The sequence below is a fragment of the Lonchura striata genome, chromosome 18 (assembly GCF_046129695.1).
Source record: "Lonchura striata isolate bLonStr1 chromosome 18, bLonStr1.mat, whole genome shotgun sequence".
Lineage (NCBI taxonomy): Eukaryota > Metazoa > Chordata > Aves > Passeriformes > Estrildidae > Lonchura > Lonchura striata.
Genome location: NC_134620.1, coordinates 8,602,609 through 8,620,804, shown reverse-complemented (window position 1 = coordinate 8,620,804; position 18,196 = coordinate 8,602,609). Strand labels below are relative to the sequence as shown.

The following is an 18,196-nucleotide window of genomic DNA, read 5'->3' as shown; positions in this document are numbered from 1 at the left end:
GACAGACATCTATCGCTTGCCCCAGGCAGATGAAACTTTATGGGTGAAATTGTACTGGTATATATGGAAAACTAAGCTAGTAATCGCCCTGCAATTATGCCTCATCAAAGCAACTGCTGTTAGATGGCATGTCCTGCTACACCACCTTCCCAGTACGAGTCATGCATCTACACTTACAGCCTTCCATCCTGCTTGAGAAACACCAGACTCCAAATGGAGCAGAGCCATGTTTTTGTTGGAAATAGCTGGTTACTGATACAAGCCAATTACTGGAGCTATTTCTTATAGTTTGTGGAAATGGCCTGGTTTTGTGGTCAGCAGTTGGCATGGTATGCATTTGACTGCTTTAATAATTTTTGCAACCCCACCCAAATATTCACTGTAGTACAAAAGAAATAAATTTGGAAGAGTTGCTTGGGTGTAGCCGATCACATATTCACCCTATTAGCTTCAGCTGGCCTGTAGAGTTCCTGCACCCAGAACATTGAGAACACACAGCTTTTTGAAATTAAACTAGCTGCTCCCTATGTCAGATCAGTTCATGTCTGTACAGATAGTTTCTCAACTGGAATTGCCAGTAACATCATTGGCAATGGCTCTGAATGACATTTTTTGTCCATTTAGGTTTGGGGCTTTTTTTTTTTTTTTTTTTTGTCTCTGACTGTATTCATAAAGGAAAAATTGCAAAGAAAAGAGTCAAAGGAAAGTCAAGAGGCATTGTACAAGAAGGAAAAGATTATAGCAGGGAGGCATAATGTATTGGAAGTGAAAGACTGTTCCCATCTATTGGGAATTTTCTCAAGAATGTGCATGTACACATCTACTGGAAGAATGGGGAAAGAAGGGCTGGCACTTTGTGGGGTTCAGACAAAAGAATATAGATCCTTTTCCCTTCACATCAAGTGGTCCATGGAAATTAAATTGTCCTCTAAATGCAGGGGGGAGTTCCTGTCCAGAATGGATCACAGCATGGTGGTGACTGTAAAGAGGGTTTCTCTTCTACTACCCTGCTCCACAGGGCATTTGCTTGAAGAGCATAATTAGGATGTGCATCTGAAAAAACACACCGCCAGACAGAGATACAGTAACACACTGGAACTCAAGTGTATTTTAGTCTGCTGCAGACAACAGAAAAACTGAGATGAGCACTGGCTAAACTTCCTTCCCATTAACTTTCTCTCATCATTTCTTCACATACTTTGGCTTATTCACATACAGACCTCTTTCTGTAATGGAGAAAGTTGGGTTGTTTAAATGCCATGAAAGAAGTTTGATTTAAGAGGAAGTTTTAAAAAGAGGATGAAGGCCTGGTTGGTGAGGCCAGGAAAGCTTTTCATGCTTTGGACAGAGGGCACAAAGAGCCTGGGTAACTCTGCTGGCCCAGGGTTTACAGTGTGGCTATTGGTGCCACAGCTGGTTTCTCAGAGCTGGGAGGTGCTGAAGGGAGCTTGTTGTTGGCCAAGTTAGTCCTAGATTGCGGGGGGTGGCGAGATGCAAGAACTGAGAGTCTTTTAGGATTTTTGGAGACAAGGATGAGAAGATTGTTTGTGAAAGCAACTGGAATGGGGCATGGAAAAATCCAGGAAGGCTGTTTTACCCACGGGTGAAACTCTCTCTTTGGTTTGGACTATAGCCAGTGGCACAGAGTAACAGAAACTTTTGAATTCATGCATCTGCTGCTTAGCCAGTCCTCTCTGGAGGCTCAAATGGAGCTGCCTGTTCTGGAACCATTTTAGCTCAAATCAGCTCCCAGAAGAAGGCTGTTAATAACTCATGTCTCATCAGCCCTCTCCTCCTTCACTCCACTCCCTAAAAACTGGGCTGGGAGACTGTGCAGGAATTCGGGCTCTCCCAGGCAGGCCAGCAGCAAGGTGACAGGCTGAGGTCGTCTGCTAAAGCCATCGCTGTCCTGCAGAGCAGCCACGACCAGAGCACAGCCCTGTTCACTTTCTGCCTGTTTTAATGCTTTAAACAGGGCTGTGCATTCAGCAGTTATTTGTATAAGCATTCTCCAGGCATTTGAAAAAGACTTCTGTTTTCCAGAGAAGAGGAGGAAAGGGGCCGGAAGGAACTACGTGGGGCAGAGTAGGGGCGAGCAAGAGGGGAGCAGCCAAAATAGAGGGATTTGGGTGAGCTCGTGTGGGGGTGGCTCTGGGCAGACACATCGCTGCACATAGGCTTGATCAGGCTCCCCTACACCTGGTATTAAATCAGAGAAAAGCCTTCCACCTTCTGGTGCTGGGAGTTATGCTTTTTAGAGCCGAGTTCGACAGTTGTTATTGCAATTTTGTGGTGCTCTTTTGATTTACAGCTGTTTTTACGACCATTGAGGCAGCCACAAATCGAGGAAATCTCATAAAACAGAGAGTAAACGTCTCCTTCACAACCCAGGCAGAGTTTTGGCATCCGTGCTTATTCCATAGAGCAGGATGTGTAAACAATATTGTGTCCCCTGAGTGGCTGATATCAGTACAGTTAAGTGGTAACAGCTTGAAAAATGCATTTCTCATATATTGGTGGTAAAATTCGAAATGGGCCCCCAGGCTAAAGTAAATTGGTGACATTTTGCAGCAGAAAGGAGGGGAAAAAAGGGGGGGCGGGGGGGAAGGGCAGCGATTGGAAATGCAGAGCCCCAGCTTTGAAAGCAGTGGGACTGGAGCCAAAGTTGGGTTTATCTGCATTATTGCAGTATGGAAATCAATGGATCCACCACACTTGTTGCAAAGCGTATCTAATTGGAGAAGACAGATTATATGTTGGCTGCAAATGGGGGACTGCCCCATCCGCCACCTTCTTATACAGAAGATGAGGTCAGTTAATGCCATATTTAATCAAGGTACAACAATGAGAGCTTCTTTCTTGACTTGCTGTATAGCACAGGAGAAAAGCCTGGTGACCCTTTCCTGTAGAAAGTAGGTGAGTGCACTTCACTGCCCTTGAATGAGTGAGGGAGAGGAAGCCAGATGCTTTGCAGATGTAAACCATAGGCTTCCTTCCATATTTTTTCCTCTGCAGCCTCCATTTGTAGAGAAATTTATATGCTGTCCTTTTCTAAGGTGTTCCTAATTCCTTCTGTTGGGTCTTTAAATAAATGTTGGGTCTTTAAATAAATGTAGTGTGCCTTCAGTGGTGGGTGAGGGTGTCCACCAGTGGGAACAGAACTGTGGGGAACAGCCAGTCCAATGGAGACTTTTTTTTCCCTAAAATGTAGAAACACGAGACCTGAGACAGAGGGAGAAGGCTTGATGGGCAGACCTGATAATGAAGTTAAAAGAGTCAATCTAATAAAAACCAGAGAGACAGCTTCTAGAATTTCACCATGTTTTGGGATTACCGCATTCGTATTGTTTACCTAATGAATATTTGATGTTTCCTTCATGTATAGAGTTGCTGTTAGGTGATGGGGGTGACAGGAGGTGTTGTCATCCTGCAGCTTCTCCATCTGATTACCCAGGGTCTGCTGAGCATAATGAGTGGGGGTCCAGTCCAGCTCAAATTAATCTGATGTCTGTTGGCAAAGGAGAGCCATGAGAAGACCTTGGGCAGCTGTCTGCTTCACAGAACCTGGCAGGGAGTTCTCAAATAAAAAAGCTGTTGTTCCTTTCCTGGACTCATACTCAGCATCTACTTGCCCAGTTCTAATTAACCTAATGGATGGTGTTAAAACTGGGCATCTGCAAGGGTTCGTAGACCAATAATCCAGGTGGTTCGGGAAATAGTTCCCTCATTGGATCAAGAGAGGAGGAGAAGGCAAATGATCATTCATTTTTGTTTGATTTTGCTTTCCAGTGCTGTCTGAAAAAAGCTAGTGTGTAGATGGTGAGTTAGGAGGTGGCAGCCCTTTTATTCTGCTGTTTCCTTGGGCAAAATGGGAATGGCCATTCCCCAAGATCATGCACACACCCAGCGCTGTTGGTGGTAAAGCTGCAGTGAATGACATTTTATCCAGAGGTTATTTGTTAAATTCTTTACTGGTGTGTTAATAGAAAGCACTGGAGGTGATTGCACTGTTTGCTTATGAATGTCTTCATGTTGGTAACATTTTTATTAAAATTTTACCTTCTGGAGTCATGTTGCTGCATGGGAATCTCAGCTTCCACACATTTTACACTTCAAAGGAAAAATCCAGCTGTGTGTCTTGGTCTCAAGGATTAAACTTGAAAACTTAAATTTAGAAATGAATGTTGACAAATGTAGACAGATGTCCAAATTGGTTTCCTTTAAAGTTGTATTAGATTTTAAATCTTTTTCGTGTGAGTCCCCTTGGTTTTTATAATTACTTTACATTGTCCTGCCACAAGCACAGAGCTGGAGGGCTACAGCAGGTACTGGCACTGAAGGAGAGGAAAGCAATCCCTGAACCACAGTCCACTGGCAGAGGCAAATCTCCTAAATCTCTGTGCTCTTACAGCAGCTGAGGTGCTCAGAAGGGCACGGCCAGCACTGCTCCAGTACAGCTCACATGACTGTACTATTCATCTTGTAATAAGAATCTCTCCTACACATAATTCTGGTGGGAATGAAAATTTCCCAGTAAACCTCTTAGCAAGGCTGGTGAATTAAAAAGAGGAAATACTTCTTAGGTGGTGAAGCCTGCCTGAATCACACAGTCTCTGCAGGAGCTGCTGCTGGTGGCCCAGTCGCCTCATCCCAGAGCTCCGAGTCTTGTGGGATTTGCCTTCACATTCACTGTGGACACATCCAGCATGCTGCAGCTGTGGGTGAAACCAGGGATGTGCTTTGTGTCCAAGCTGAGTAATCTTCTGCATGAAAGGGGAGCCCACTTCAGCAGCCCCATCCTCCTGGGTTGCACAGCTGTGCAAGGAGTGGACCTGGGAAAGAACAGTGCTTTTGTGCAGCACAGTTATGTGTTTAACATAATAAATGTTTATTGTCCTCTGGAGCAAAGGAGCAATAGGCTAAATTATAGCCTGGGGAGGGAAAGCTAGAATCATGAGGTATAGGCTGTTAATTATCTTTTTTTTTTTTTTTTTAGCTGTCATAATGTACTGGCATTGGCCTGCAGCCCCCCCCCCCATCACTGCTCCATTACCTTCACCACCACTATCTCTAAAATATCTGCTTCCCCTACCACTGGGCCCTCCTCCTCTCTGGCCTCCTGCTCTTTCATTTGTAAGGCATCTCTGGCCTCCTGAGAGATTTGTGACTTCTCTCCCAGCAGCCGCTCACGGTGATAAAGGCCCTCAGACTGCCTCTCTCTGATTAATCAGCCCTCGTGCAGCCTCGATAGGGTGTTAATTTGTAAACTCAGTGGACAGGCAACTGTGATAAGCCTCTGCAGCTGCTGTGTGTCTGCCGGGGGGATGGGCAGATAAGGCTTCAGCCCTGGGATGCAGCCAAGAAATATTTTGGAGCAGTGAATTAGAAACAACAACAACAAAAGAGCCTTCTGCAGAGGCACTCCTTTGAGGTTGCTGTGGGTAAGACAGCAAGTTTCAATGGCAGCAGACAAGAGCTGCTTTCCTGATAAGTTCCCTGACCCCCCCCAGGCCCAGGAAAGGGCCACTCAGGATTGCATCCCCAGTGGGGAACTGTGTCAGAGGGATGTCCGTGTGCCACGTGCCATGGTCTGGGCTAGGAGGACAATGCCATCTTCTCTGTGCCTCATGTACTCACTGCAGTTAACCTGGTGCTTTTCAGAGAATTTGATGCTGGTTTGTCAGGGCTGTCTGGCATGACATGTCACCTGCAAGAAAGGGATGGACACTAAGGGTGTCCAGAACAGCATCAGTGTCAAATGATTTTTGAGCACCTGTAAATGTTTGCTCTGTGATATGGTTCACGTAAAATTCGGTATGGAATCTACTATGTATCCAGTGTATGGATTAAAAACAAGAATACAGCATTTTCCCTAGAGAGCAGACCATGCTGAGTGGTCTGAGACCCAGAGTAGTGCTCTGAGAAATAGCAAAGCTGGGGGTTAAGCTTTGGAATACCCAGGCAGATTGGAGAAGGCTGCAGTGATGACAGGCATGTATTCTGTTTGTCTGCTCAAGGTTATGTTGAATGTTTCTGGTGTGCTCATGCAATTTTCCCTTTTTTATTGATTTGATTATGTTTTCTTCAAAAATTGAAAGGAGGAGATATTTCACTGAATTTTTATCAGTGCTTTGGTTCAGCTGAATCCTAATGATCCTGCCATTGTTGGCCTCCCTAATTGTTCTAATATTATCTGACAACATTCAACAGACAATGGAAGTGGTTCCTTCCCTGTCTGCCAATGCAGGTTGTTATTCAGTTCATTTTTGAACTGCAGCAATCCTCAGACAGACAGTGACCTTTTTATGGAATCAAATGTCTTGCAAAACCCTCTTGGTCTCTGAACTGTGATTTATAGCCATTTGTGTTGGAGAAAGCTGCAGGTGGGATTTGGGTGACACATAATTGGTTAAAAGATAAAATAAAATGAAGGTTGCCCTGCTGGTACAGTGATGGCAGGAGCTACAGGAATGAATTGCTTGGCAGTGCAGAGCCTGGCCCTCCTCCTCCCGCCCTTCTCCGTTGCTTGCCAAGTCCTGTCTGGCAGGCCATTACAATGATAAATGCAGGTAGCTGGCAAAGACCACAGCTGAGAGTTTGTTCTAGCATGCCAAGCCCTGCTTGGCATTCCCAGTTGGTGCCAGCATTTGCACTCTTACTCAGTTTGACGGAAACCAGGACATGAGGTGTGAATTTATGTCCGCATCCTTCCAGGAGAGAGTTGGGATAATGAAATGCCAAGGCAGCCCTGGGAGCAGCAGAGTAATTTGGTAGGTACCAAACAACAGTCTGCCACCTGTCATTCGCAGCACAGTCCCTGCTCTCCCCCATCACTCTTCCCACAGTGCAGCCTTTGAATTATAAGAAGTTTTAGATAGTTCTGCAAAGAGCACTCGCTGTTCCCTTTGATTTAGTGCAAATAAAAAGCCATATCCCTGCCAAATAGATGGGCTGACTAGATAGGATCAAGCTGTAATGACAATAATACAAACTGCTGTAGCAGTGTGTTACACAGCATTCCGAGCCTTTCCTATCTGAAGGTAGGTTTCCCCTTACATTTGTAGCAAAAATCAAATCTGTGCTTGCTTTAAGTGAGTGTCTAGGCAATGAAAAATGAAAAAAATTTGAATATGGAAGTGTAGGCTGAAGTCTGTTTTGGGAGGGGGTCATCTCTCTGAGAAAGGCATGATGGCTCTGGTGTTTGGGATGTTTTAAAGCAGACCACACAAAGCCTTTTTCTCAGTGTGTCATGGAGAGCTGTGTTTCCCTGACTGTGGTGTGTATCAGTTGCTTTTAACACAGACAGATCATTGCCTCCAACTTACCCTGAGAGCTGCAGCCTCATCCAGCGGCACATTCAGACTGTCCTCTGGATGCCATTCACAGACCAGAACACCCAGGAGCATATGAGCATGTGTTATGGGGAAATCAGTGCTGATTAAAATGGAAAATAGCAGGAATGTAAAGCAAAGGTAGATTTGGTAGTGGTTGGGGAGCTGAGGTTTGAAGGAGGAAGATCCTGTGATAAAGACCAAGTGCACTGTAATTTAAATTAGGACACACAGGCACACTAACATTAAGCAAGTATTTTGCCTGGTTTTAATGAGGGACAGCTGGAAATTTTCTTTTCTTGTTGGTGTCTCTGGAAACAACCAAGGAACCTTCTGCAGCTGTCTGACGAGGTGAGGTCCAGGAACTCCCCAGCTTCCTCCCTTCTCCTCCTTCACTAAATTTTTTCAGTACATGTATCTATTTATTTATTTATTGGAGCTGAGCTGGGAAGGAGAGGGAGTTTGATCTTTTCCTTTGGGAGACAGCAACTGCTCAGAGGAAGATGAATCATAAAGCATTGCTAATGGAGGGGATGGGAAGGGGAGAACTCTGGGCTGCAACCATTCCCCAGGGGCTGGGGGGATGGTTTGAGGAGAGAGGGAAGAGGAGTTAGCAGGCCTGTGCCCCAAGGCTCTGATGGCAGACATGCTGTAGGTCAGATGTCCCTCTGTGTCAGAGGATCAGGGGAAGAGGCACATCTGTGCAATAAGCAACACACCACAGTAGCCTATGTTTAAGAATTACTGCTGCTGCTCAATTTAAACTAGTTTGTTCAGTCCCATGATGGTTGTAAAATGATGAGGAACATGCTCGGGGTTCAAAATATTGTCAATTTAAGCTTATCACTGTCTTGCCAAAAGAGGACCAAAACAAGATGTCAAACAGTGAACTTGGTTCCTCACTGCCCTGCACTGACTGATCAGACTCCATCCAGGATTTTCTTCAGTGCCTTCCAGTCCTCATCCACTTTGCCTCCCATTCCACTTGCCATTGTGTAAAGTCAGTGTAATTCAGTGGTAAATTAGGACCAGTCATCTCTGCTTCTAGGCTCTCTGTGGCCTAATTTAAATCTATGTTCCCAGACTCGTGCTAGCTTCTCAAAGGGGCTGTTGCAAAAAATAGTCATGGTTTTATAAACTGCTGAGAGAAATGAGCATTCTTGGAAGAAAAAGTGACAAAGAGGCAAGTGCATGGTGACAATCCCTTCCAGGAGCAGATTATGACTGACTATCTGTGCTAAATGAATGTAAGTGGGAACCTCAACAAGTGTGTTGCTGTATGGAAGTACAGTCCAAGAAACATTTTGTTTCTGGTGAGTATTCTATAGAGTAAATTCATGGAAGATACAGAAGACCCATCATACCTCTCAGAGATGGTCTTGAATCATAATTAAACTAGAAGTATCTGTGGCATTTCAGGCATTGCCATATCAATAAGTAGTTGCTGGTTTGGGGTGTTTGTGCTGTATGTTTCACTGTGATGTGTTGTTGTGTAACTGAAGGTAAAAGTGTATTGTTAGGATTGCTAGAAGGTGCAGACTCTTGTTTTGGGAATATTATTTATTATTAGTCCTTATTTGCACTGGAGGTCAACAGACAAAATTTCATAAATGATCCCAACAGAACAACCTGGTCACCATTCAGGTTTCTAAATGGATTTTTGGAAATGCTCTATACCCAGTAGCTCCAGTCAGGCTGATGCCCCAAAGGCAGCTGCTGAGTGCTGAGCCCTCTTGAAAACCCAGTCTATAAATTCTGTGGGAAGATAATCACAGTGTGGATTTGTAGAAGTCCTGTTCCCTCTTGCTTAATCCCTCACACAGCTGGGCTGTGCTGTGTTCCAGCCAGCTGTGTACCACAAAGCTGGATATTCCTAGAAGGTTCACAAAAATGAGTGAATTGGAGGTCTGACTTTTCTTTTGTCTTCCTAACTGAGCTGTGGTTTCTCTCCAAAACTAATGCAGGTTTTGGAAAGACTGTAGGCTACCTTGAAACATCCCCTCACAATGCAGGCAGTGTTACCCATGGGCTGCTCCTACATCCTGAAATGTGTAGAGTACTTTGTTAGTCTTAAGGGGGATTTTTACTTCGGGGTTTTGTGTGCATATGTGCTATTTCTAGGCTACGTTTGCGCCTTTCCGTATGTATCAATTTCCATTTCCTACAGAGAATCACAACCCAAACAATACCTTCCTGTTTTAGTTATTGTTCTCATATTACTGGATGAGTGGTCTGGTATGAATGACTTGTAGAGTGAACTGCAAAGTAGTAAAGCAGTACTGACGTGCTGAAATTCTCTGCTGGACAAACGATCAAGTGGCATTGGAGTGGTTGGTAAAAGCAAGGGATATAGATCAGAGGAAAGAATGAAAATTCATCCAGAATTTTCAGGTAGTGTCCGTGCTTTATGCTAAAACTTTCTTGAAGTGTATCCAGCACTTCTAGTACAGTCCAAGAGATCTCCCAGAGAAGGGTTTTCTTGTGAACTTTTTAGTGCTTGCTAAGTTCAGTAATTGTGCAAACAGTCTCTCTTGAGACTGGCTCTTGGCTGTCTAGTAGATAGGCAGCCATCCAGATCTAAAATTTAAACTGTATTTTACTGTCTCCTTCTTCTACCTACTGTACCCAGAGTCTTGCTATCAGGCTCCTGGAATATCAGGCTTGGATCTGGCGTTTGGTGCTCCAGGAGATGGTATAAAGGTCCACAGAGCCTCTGTTTTGGTGATAAGGAGCAGTTCTATTCTCTGTTAGCCGTTTATAGGCTACAGATAAAGGGGACAAAAAGAAGTCATTGCTGCGAGACCTGACATAATTTACAGTGCTGTCTTTGTCAGAAGATGTTGTTCTGTTATATATAATCATTAAATTATTAATCTGCAAGAGTTCTTGCACCTTCAGCTAGCTTGGGTTGGTGGGAACCAGGATGGATGAGGCATGGACTTCATTATGCCTCACTGCTCACCTTCAGAGGAGAGGGTGTGCTACATCCTTTGTGGTTACCACCTCAAATTTGAGGGAAAAAGCTGCCTTTGCTGAGCTTTCAGTGCTGAAAATTGAATCAGTGTTTATATGTGCTGGGTTCAGGGTGAGGAAGGGGGAGGGACTGCAGCACCACTCCTCTGCTTGCTCTCCACAAAGCAGAAAAGGGCAGAAATGTTATTTTCCTCTGCAGTGTATTCAGCCTGGTTCCAAGCTGTCACAGAACTGGGTGGAGGCATTTCCTCCTTAGGTCTAGAGTAGAAAAGAAAGAAAATCAAAAGGTGACAAAGGATTGGTAACTTCATTGAATAAGCCACAAAGGGGACCTGGAAGGCTTGGTGTCATCGAAAGGGTGCTGGGTCTTAGAGATTTCAGCAACATGAGGTTACCTCAGAAACTGCTGCTCTGAGGACAGATGTCAGATATGCTTCAAGTGCCACAATTGTTAATGGGGACGAGGGTGGGACTGTGCAAGCAGCATTTTTATGAGCACAAGGCTGGGGTGGGTTCTGTGGCTGTGGGCTGTGCTCCAGGGCAAGGGAGATGAACAGCCAGTGAACAAGGAAGGGTGGAGGTGTCTTCTGTCTGTGAACTTCAAGCTGGGCAGGTCTCGCTGCCTCATGCAGCAACAAAAAGGAACTTGAGGGGTTTGTGAAATGGTTCTTCAGATGGAGACAGGCAGGAGGCAACAAGAGGGGGAAAAAAGGAAATTTTTTGTTTCATTTTGCAATCAAAGAACATGTGATTTCCTGTGATGGCTTGAACTCTGCATAAATGACTCCAAATGCCTGATTTTGTTCAGAAGGGAAGAATTCCGCTTTATTAATATTATTTTTAAATCCCTTATTAAACATATGCAAATGATTTGCTTGGAACAGCAGTATTTGGGAGGGGACTTGTTTTAGCAGATGTGTTGGTTTGCTGGATTTTTTCACTCATTAGTGGGCTCCCTCAGACACATAGGTTTTATTGTACGTTTTCATTAAAGGGTGACTGATAGGGTTGAATGATGTATTCAGGCTCTTCCTCCCCCAGCTTCCCTCCTGCCTTTACAGCAGCTCGCAGAATATCCTATAGCACAGGCGTTCACTGTTTCAGAATGGTGCTCGTGCCAAAAACTGCTCAGATCTGGAGCTAGAAATCACCAGAAGTGAGAGCAAAAGTTACTGTAAACTCTAGGTGTGAAGGTTTGCGTCTGTGAACCGAAGCTGCGATGCTGAAAACGCTGCTCTGTAAATGTTGACTCTGATTGTGGAAGGCGGTGGCACATGCTGATAGCAGAAGACTGAGCAATAATCCGGGTGTTTTACTTTGTCTTTAAAGTGAATTTTCTGGCTTGACTTCCTTAAACGTTGTTTTATATAGTCTGGACCTGTAGCACAGAGGTCCTTAGCTCCCGGCTGCGCGCTGAGCCCGCGGTACCGAGGTGCACGGACGGGAGCGAGCTGGTGGCCACCACAGAGGTGGCCGTGAGCCTGGACTGTGCAAACCAGGGGAAGCACAAAGCTTCTCCCAGCTGGGGTGGCTGCCAGGGCAGAGCCAGTCCTGCAGCCGTGGCTGGCTCCCCAGGAAGGGCTCTCCCAAGCAGGCTCCCCTGGAGGGCTGCATACCCCAGCATCTGGACCCGGCATTTAGGATTTGTGGCTCAGCGGCCAATTTACTGCTGGGGCTTTAGTGCAAGCCACGCCGAAGTTTCATTGCCTGTAAAATGGGGGAATCTTATTTATCCACCTGCCACGTGTCCGAGAGCTTGTGCAGTGCTTTGAGAGTAGGCCCTGGCTTTGGTGAGCTGTTAGCATGGGTGGGTTCCCAGAGCCTGCAGATGTGTTCTGCGTCCGTGGTGACTTGGTGTTGATTATAAGTGAAAAATCTCCTAACAATGGGTTGTAAATTCAGAGTTGGCTGTCAAACGTTTTATGCACCACTGTTGTTGCTGCTGTGTGACACTGTTACACTTTCTTTGCAAACCAGCCTAGGCAAAACATTGTTTAATCCTGGTTCTTCCTCTTTTTAATCCATGCAGTGAAGGGATCGTGCAGGTAACTGATTTTCCCTAAGATTTTAGGATCTTTTTGCTGAGCTGTGTAATGATCATACATGCCACAGCTACACGTGCAGCTTTGTTGTGGACATAATTCAGAATTTTTTTCTTATGTGTCTCAGCCTCAACCTATTTTTCATGTTGTTTTCCCTCTCTTTTTTATACATTTGCATTAAGTAAGACATTCAGTGCTTGCAGTGCCACTTTTCTTAGAAGTAACATTAATGGATCACTCTTGCTTCTTACTATATCTCATGCAGAACTTCTTGCATTTTACTATTTGTTTTTTTCCTTCTGAGTCGTCATTTAAAATATATAGCAATGTAATACAATTTGTAGTGCTCTTTATCATGCAAATCTCCCAAGGCACCTTAGAATAAAATCAATAAAATAAAAAAAAAATCAACTTAGTTCAGCCATGTGTTGAATTAATTAATTGTTTTTAAAGCAGAGCCAGGGGAAAAAGGCTTTTTTCACTATCAGTATCTTTTGCTCGTCAGCTTTGTACTTCACTCATTTTATTCATGCAGCAGTCAGTGCCAACACGTTGATGATACTTTCTTGTAGATGGTAGTAATGTTGATCATGCTCCTACTCCCAGACCAGCTTTGATTCTGGAGAGGCTGCTTGCTATTTTATCAGATAGCGAGGAGGAAAAGCTTATGCTGAAATCGGTTGACTGCTTGATATCAGTGGGGGGAGGAAAGAAAGCCATCAAATTAACTCATAAAAGCTTTAGTTACCATGAATGGACTTTTTTCCCTGTCTGTCGTTATCATCTTGTCTGTAACCTAGTGACCCTGATTATCATGAAGCTGTTTACAAGGTTTAGGTTAATTGGATTTCTTTAACTGTTTCCCAGAGCTGTGAGGAGCACAAATACACTGCTGTGAAGTTCAGACAGCATAGTGCAACCCAGTCTGCAAGGATACAGGCTTCTTCCAAGAGGAAGTCATTTTATTTCATACTCAACTAAGTGCATAGCAGCATGTACCTGTCATTTGGCATAATATTGAACAACACCCTCCTTCATACAGATGTGTTCAGTTGCAACTTGTGTTTCCAATACACAAATTACATTTTGCATGTTCAGCAAGAATTGAGCTTATTTTCAGTGAGAGAGCCTTTGAAATGTGTTTTGGTTTCTTTTTTCTTTTTTTTTTCCTTCAGCTTGATAGCAGTTTCACTGGTTTTGTTTTTATATGAGGAATCATGGATAAAATAGCTGTGCATTGCATGGCTGCCTAAATAAACGAGACAGGAGGATGTAGTTGGGTGAGATCAGGACAGTCCTCTTGCTTGGCTTTCATCTCCTCAGGATGCATGCTCGTTCTTTAATGGCACAACATTGCACCCTCCAGGTGCAATGCGCAACTGCAGGTCTCCAGATAACCCACTTGTTTTATGAGCTGTGTTTTTGTGAGCAAGCCTTCCAAATTTCTCCTTCACGATTATTCACCCTCTCTTTCTCTTCATTTTTCAGGCTTCTGTAGGCTCTGAGAAGCTGTTCTCCCCTGCAGCAAATAAAGGTAAGTGATCTGGAGAAATGCTTTCCTTATTTTACAGCAAGAGATTCGGGTTGTGAATCCGTAGCGTGTGAATAGCAGGACATCAGTTTTGCCAGAGCCTGTAGCTTGGCCACACACATAAAGATCAGCTTTACAAGCTTGTGATGATTTAAGTTAAAATTTAGAGCTGCATTGTCTCAGTGTGGGGTGGGACTTCTTCTCTTTCAGAAAGATTTGTATTAAGTGTCTTGGAGAGAAGGATTACTGACAAAGGAGAAGTCAGTCCTTACTGTAGGGGATATGCTTCTCCCTCTAATACAATCAAATCCTTATTTCTTTTAAAGAAATCAGTATTTCAGTGCTGTCTGTGTCATCCTGACAAGGGCTTGCACATCCCTCCCCAGCCAGTGCCCACGGTGTGTTTGTGTCTCAGTTCTCCAGGACGTGGTGGAGGGTGCTCAGCTCCTCTCCCGCTGTTAATGACAGCTACCTGTGATAGGCACTGGGTGTTGCTAAGAGACTGCCTTGTTCCACATCCCCTTGGGGGGCACAGCCACGGATCTCTAAATAAGCCAAGCCCTCCTCTGAGGGCTCGGCACAGCCATAAAACCCGGCTGCTCTGCTTTCCCAGGGATAATCTCACCAAGAGGGATACTGGGCAGAAATGCCAAAGAAACAGCCTTGGAGAAGGCAAACTGTGGTACACGGTGGAAAGCGTTGTACTGGGAATGGTTTCACTTTGCTATGCAAGGAGGGTTGTATGGCTCCAAATTAATTGCCAGGGCTTGTGGCTATCTGCAGCATCCTCTGCATTGAGCTGCAAAATAAAATCAGTTCACAGCAGTAGTGGATGTTAGAGGCATGCAAATACCCCAAAGAGGGGAGATGAGGCCCATCAACAAGAAGTGATGAAATAACCTTCTTGCATTTTTTCAGTGGGGCCAAGAAAGGAACAATTTGCAGTTGTGTAGGAGTAGGTGCCGGACATGGAAAGGCATTTTGGTGGTTGTGTGCTCCATCACCTGGATCCAGGCCCAGTTTTTAGCTGGGCTCTTCAGCAGCAGTAACTATTAGGAATTCTCTTTCTTTCCAAGCTTTGCAGATTTTCAATGCCAAATGTGGAAACTGATGACAAGCCCATTATGTTATTACATTTGTAGATATTTTTACAAAAGTATGCAGCTTTATCTGGGGGAAAGAGGGAAATTTAAACAAATGGTGGGGAAGAACATTTCTCTTCTCTCACTTGGCTTGCTGATAAGGCAAACCAGATTGCCCATATGGCATTGCCTCGGCAAAACAAAAATCTTGCCATCCTGCATAATGCCTGGCACAGAGATCTGCTGGAGAGGCTTATGTTGAAGCGTTAGCAGCTTTGTTGGCTCTTCCTTGTGCTGAAGCCCAAGATCCCCCACCCCTTCATATCATGGAGCAGCTCAGCAACATGAGTTTTCAAAATACCTCCCTATCAGGAAGTTAAATGTGCGAATGCCTGTGAATTTTCTGACTTGAAGTTTGTGTTCAGTGCTGTTTATATCTCTATAATTTCAGCCTGTTCCTGTTTCCTTTAATGTGGGTGTAGACATTGCCAGCTTTGGGTTCAGATCATGGGTTTTGTCTCAGACTTCTCTTTTACCCTGGCCCTGTACCGGTGTACCTCGCTTATGGCATGGCCTGCCATCGTGGGCAAGCTCCCCTGGGGCTACCTCAGCATTTGGCACTTGGCTTGACAGGTGAGAGAAATTCGCCTCTGCAGAGATTTTGTGCAGAAACCCAAACAGTGCTAAATTTTACCCCTCGCCCTGTTATCACTCCCGCCGTGCAAGAGCCAGATTTGTCTCTTGCACATGCAAATGAACGCCGCTCCTACACGACCAGGCTCGGGGATGCCATATGGCCGGGAGAAAGTGACTTTCAAAGCATTGCACTTAAATTCCTTTTGTGAGATAAGAGCGTTGATTTAAGGCCGTGTTCTCCAGGGCTGGAGCCCTGGTGGCTCTGTGGGGAGGGGATTAGCTCGACACAGTTTCCTGATGGGCACACGCATGGTGCGGCACGCGCTCGTCCTCTCCCGTGGGCATTTGCACTGTGCCCTTCTCTTGTAAACAGTGGCGGCCTTTTTGGAGAGGTATTAGCTAGCAAATGTGCAGCATCCATGCTGCAGCTTTTATTGAAGGTAACCAGGCTTCTAAAACACATAAAGTGGATTCATTGTCTGGTGCAACTCCCCGTGTTCCCAGTTCATTGTTCGGTGCAACTCCCTCTGTTCCCACAAACTTTCCCTGGGGATGTGCTTGGCCCCGTGTATTTGTTTTATGCCGTCCTAGTTTATCAGCAGCTTAGCAATGCAATTAAGTATTAAGATAGGCGGGTTACGCTTATTTGAGGCTGGAACAGCTGTAAAATGTAACCTTTGACCGCATTTGAGAGCTCCACAAAGGGCCGGAGGAGCAGCGTCTTTTGTCTGGGGCTCTGGGTAACGTTTGCCTTTGCCCCCTCCCTGGTGGTGGCCGTGCTCCTCCTCCTGACACCAGCTCATCTGCAGCAGCAGATGCACGGCGTGGATGTCCACTTGGGGGACCAGGCACTATTGTGCTGCAGAGAGAGGTGTCCTGACCCGGGGTGACCTCAGGAGTCACAGCTGTGAAATAGGCTGAATGGGGCGCTTTGAGCTTCCAGCAGAAGAGGAGATTAAATCCTCTGTGTGAGGAAATAATAATTAAAAGTAAGAGCAGAGAAGCCCTGATCTGCTCTGCTGACAGTCTGTTTTCTGATGTAGAAAAGTGTTTGTTTGGCCAACTTGTCACTGCAGTACAGAGTTACAAGGGCATTTGCTGCTGAGGGCCGGGTGTTACATCCTCCTGGAGAATAAATCAATAAACAAATAATAAAGGTCTGTTTGCTCTCTCATGGAGCTTCTTTCTCACAGGAATCTGCCAGCCAGCCCTTCCTTTTTCTGAAGGGCAAGTACCAGGAAAGGCAGGGGAAGCAGAGGCGAAAGCCAAATCTGTCCCTCTGTCTCTGGGTAGGAGCATGAGGCAGAGGGGTGACGGTCAGGGACAGGAAGGCAGATGAGTTGTGGGGCTGAGGAAGTGAGAGGGACAGTCACCTGAGTCATGGCAAGGACCTCTTCCTGACTGCTGCGACCACATTTTGAAGTGTGTGGGGTAGGACAGTTACTATTTTCTGGACTTGAGTGTTGGGTCCCCACTGCTGGCTCCCCCCAGCTGTGGGCTTCCCTTGTGGGTCTGGCTGGAGGCACCTGAGCTTCCTTGCACCAGTCCTTGCTCCAGAGCTGCAGTATGCCAGGGAAAGCAGGAGAGGTTTGTACCACAACAGCCTTGCAGCTGCAGCCCAGGTGACCTGCTGAGTCCCCACTGTTTGAACCCAAGGCCACTGTAGCAGTGAGAGTGAAATGGATGTCTTAAAGGAGCTGTTCTCTTGCTTGGTTTGATAGGTCAGAGGCTCCAGGCAGGAAAACCTCCATCAAAATGTGGAGCCTGGGCAGCAGCCAGGGTTTCTCCATTCATAACCCCGGGCAGGCTGTGAGTGGGGAGGTGCCTGTGAGATGAAAGAAGTGTCCAGGAGCCCCTGGGGCATGAGATGCCCATGGAGGAGCCAGACCTGCGCATCCCCATCTGCCCTGCAGCCTGGGAGGCACTGGGCAGCAATGGGGGGGGAAAAGAGCTTTGAAGTCTGTTGAGGACAGTATGTTGCCCCTGTCTTTGGATCCGAATCAAGCTGGGCACGGAGGGAGCAGTGTAATCCATCTGTCTGGTGGCACAGAGTGGCTGGCCAGGACCCAGCCCTGCCCTGGCTGCTGGGGGCTCGCTGAGCTCCATGCCTCAATTTCCCCCTCCTGCGAAATGAAGACTAATGCTTGTCAGCCAAGTGCGCTCAGAGACTTAATTAATGAATGTTTGTCAAGCGATTTATCAAGAGATCCTTTTAATGAGAGATTCCATAAACAGTGCAAGGCTTCATTTTCATGGCAATAATAAATGACAGTGAAAGTAAGTCTTATCCTTCCCCCGCATATGCACCCCCCAGGAAAAAAGATTGCTTACCCTCTGCTCTTACTTTTCCCTGGGTTTCTAGGCAGAGGGCTTTGAAGTGCTATCTTTCATCATGAACTGTACACATCCTCAAAGCTCTAAAGCTCACAGCCTGTGTCTTATCCCTCTGACAAGAGGGAGGCAAGCTTTCTCGGCATGCAGGTCATAATTGTCAGCCATGGGATGTGCCGCAGCCACCCGCCCCAGCGGGCTAATGCAGCTTATGCTTCTTTGAAGTTCCCTCCCTTTATTTTCTGTCCTCTTGACCACAAAACTGTGCCT

At 45.6% G+C, this 18,196-nt stretch overlaps 1 protein-coding gene across 18 annotated transcripts in view; it reads left to right on the top strand.

Annotated features, from left to right (window-relative positions):
* The window catches only part of FBRSL1 (fibrosin like 1), a 501,938-nt gene that overhangs the window by 432,685 nt on the left and 51,057 nt on the right, over positions 1-18,196 (top strand). For all 18 annotated transcript variants that reach the window (XM_077787180.1, XM_031506236.2, XM_077787189.1 and 15 more), the window contains one exon: positions 13,835-13,880. In XM_077787180.1, coding sequence (XP_077643306.1) covers positions 13,835-13,880 — 46 coding nt within the window. The remainder of the gene's footprint in view (positions 1-13,834; positions 13,881-18,196) is intronic.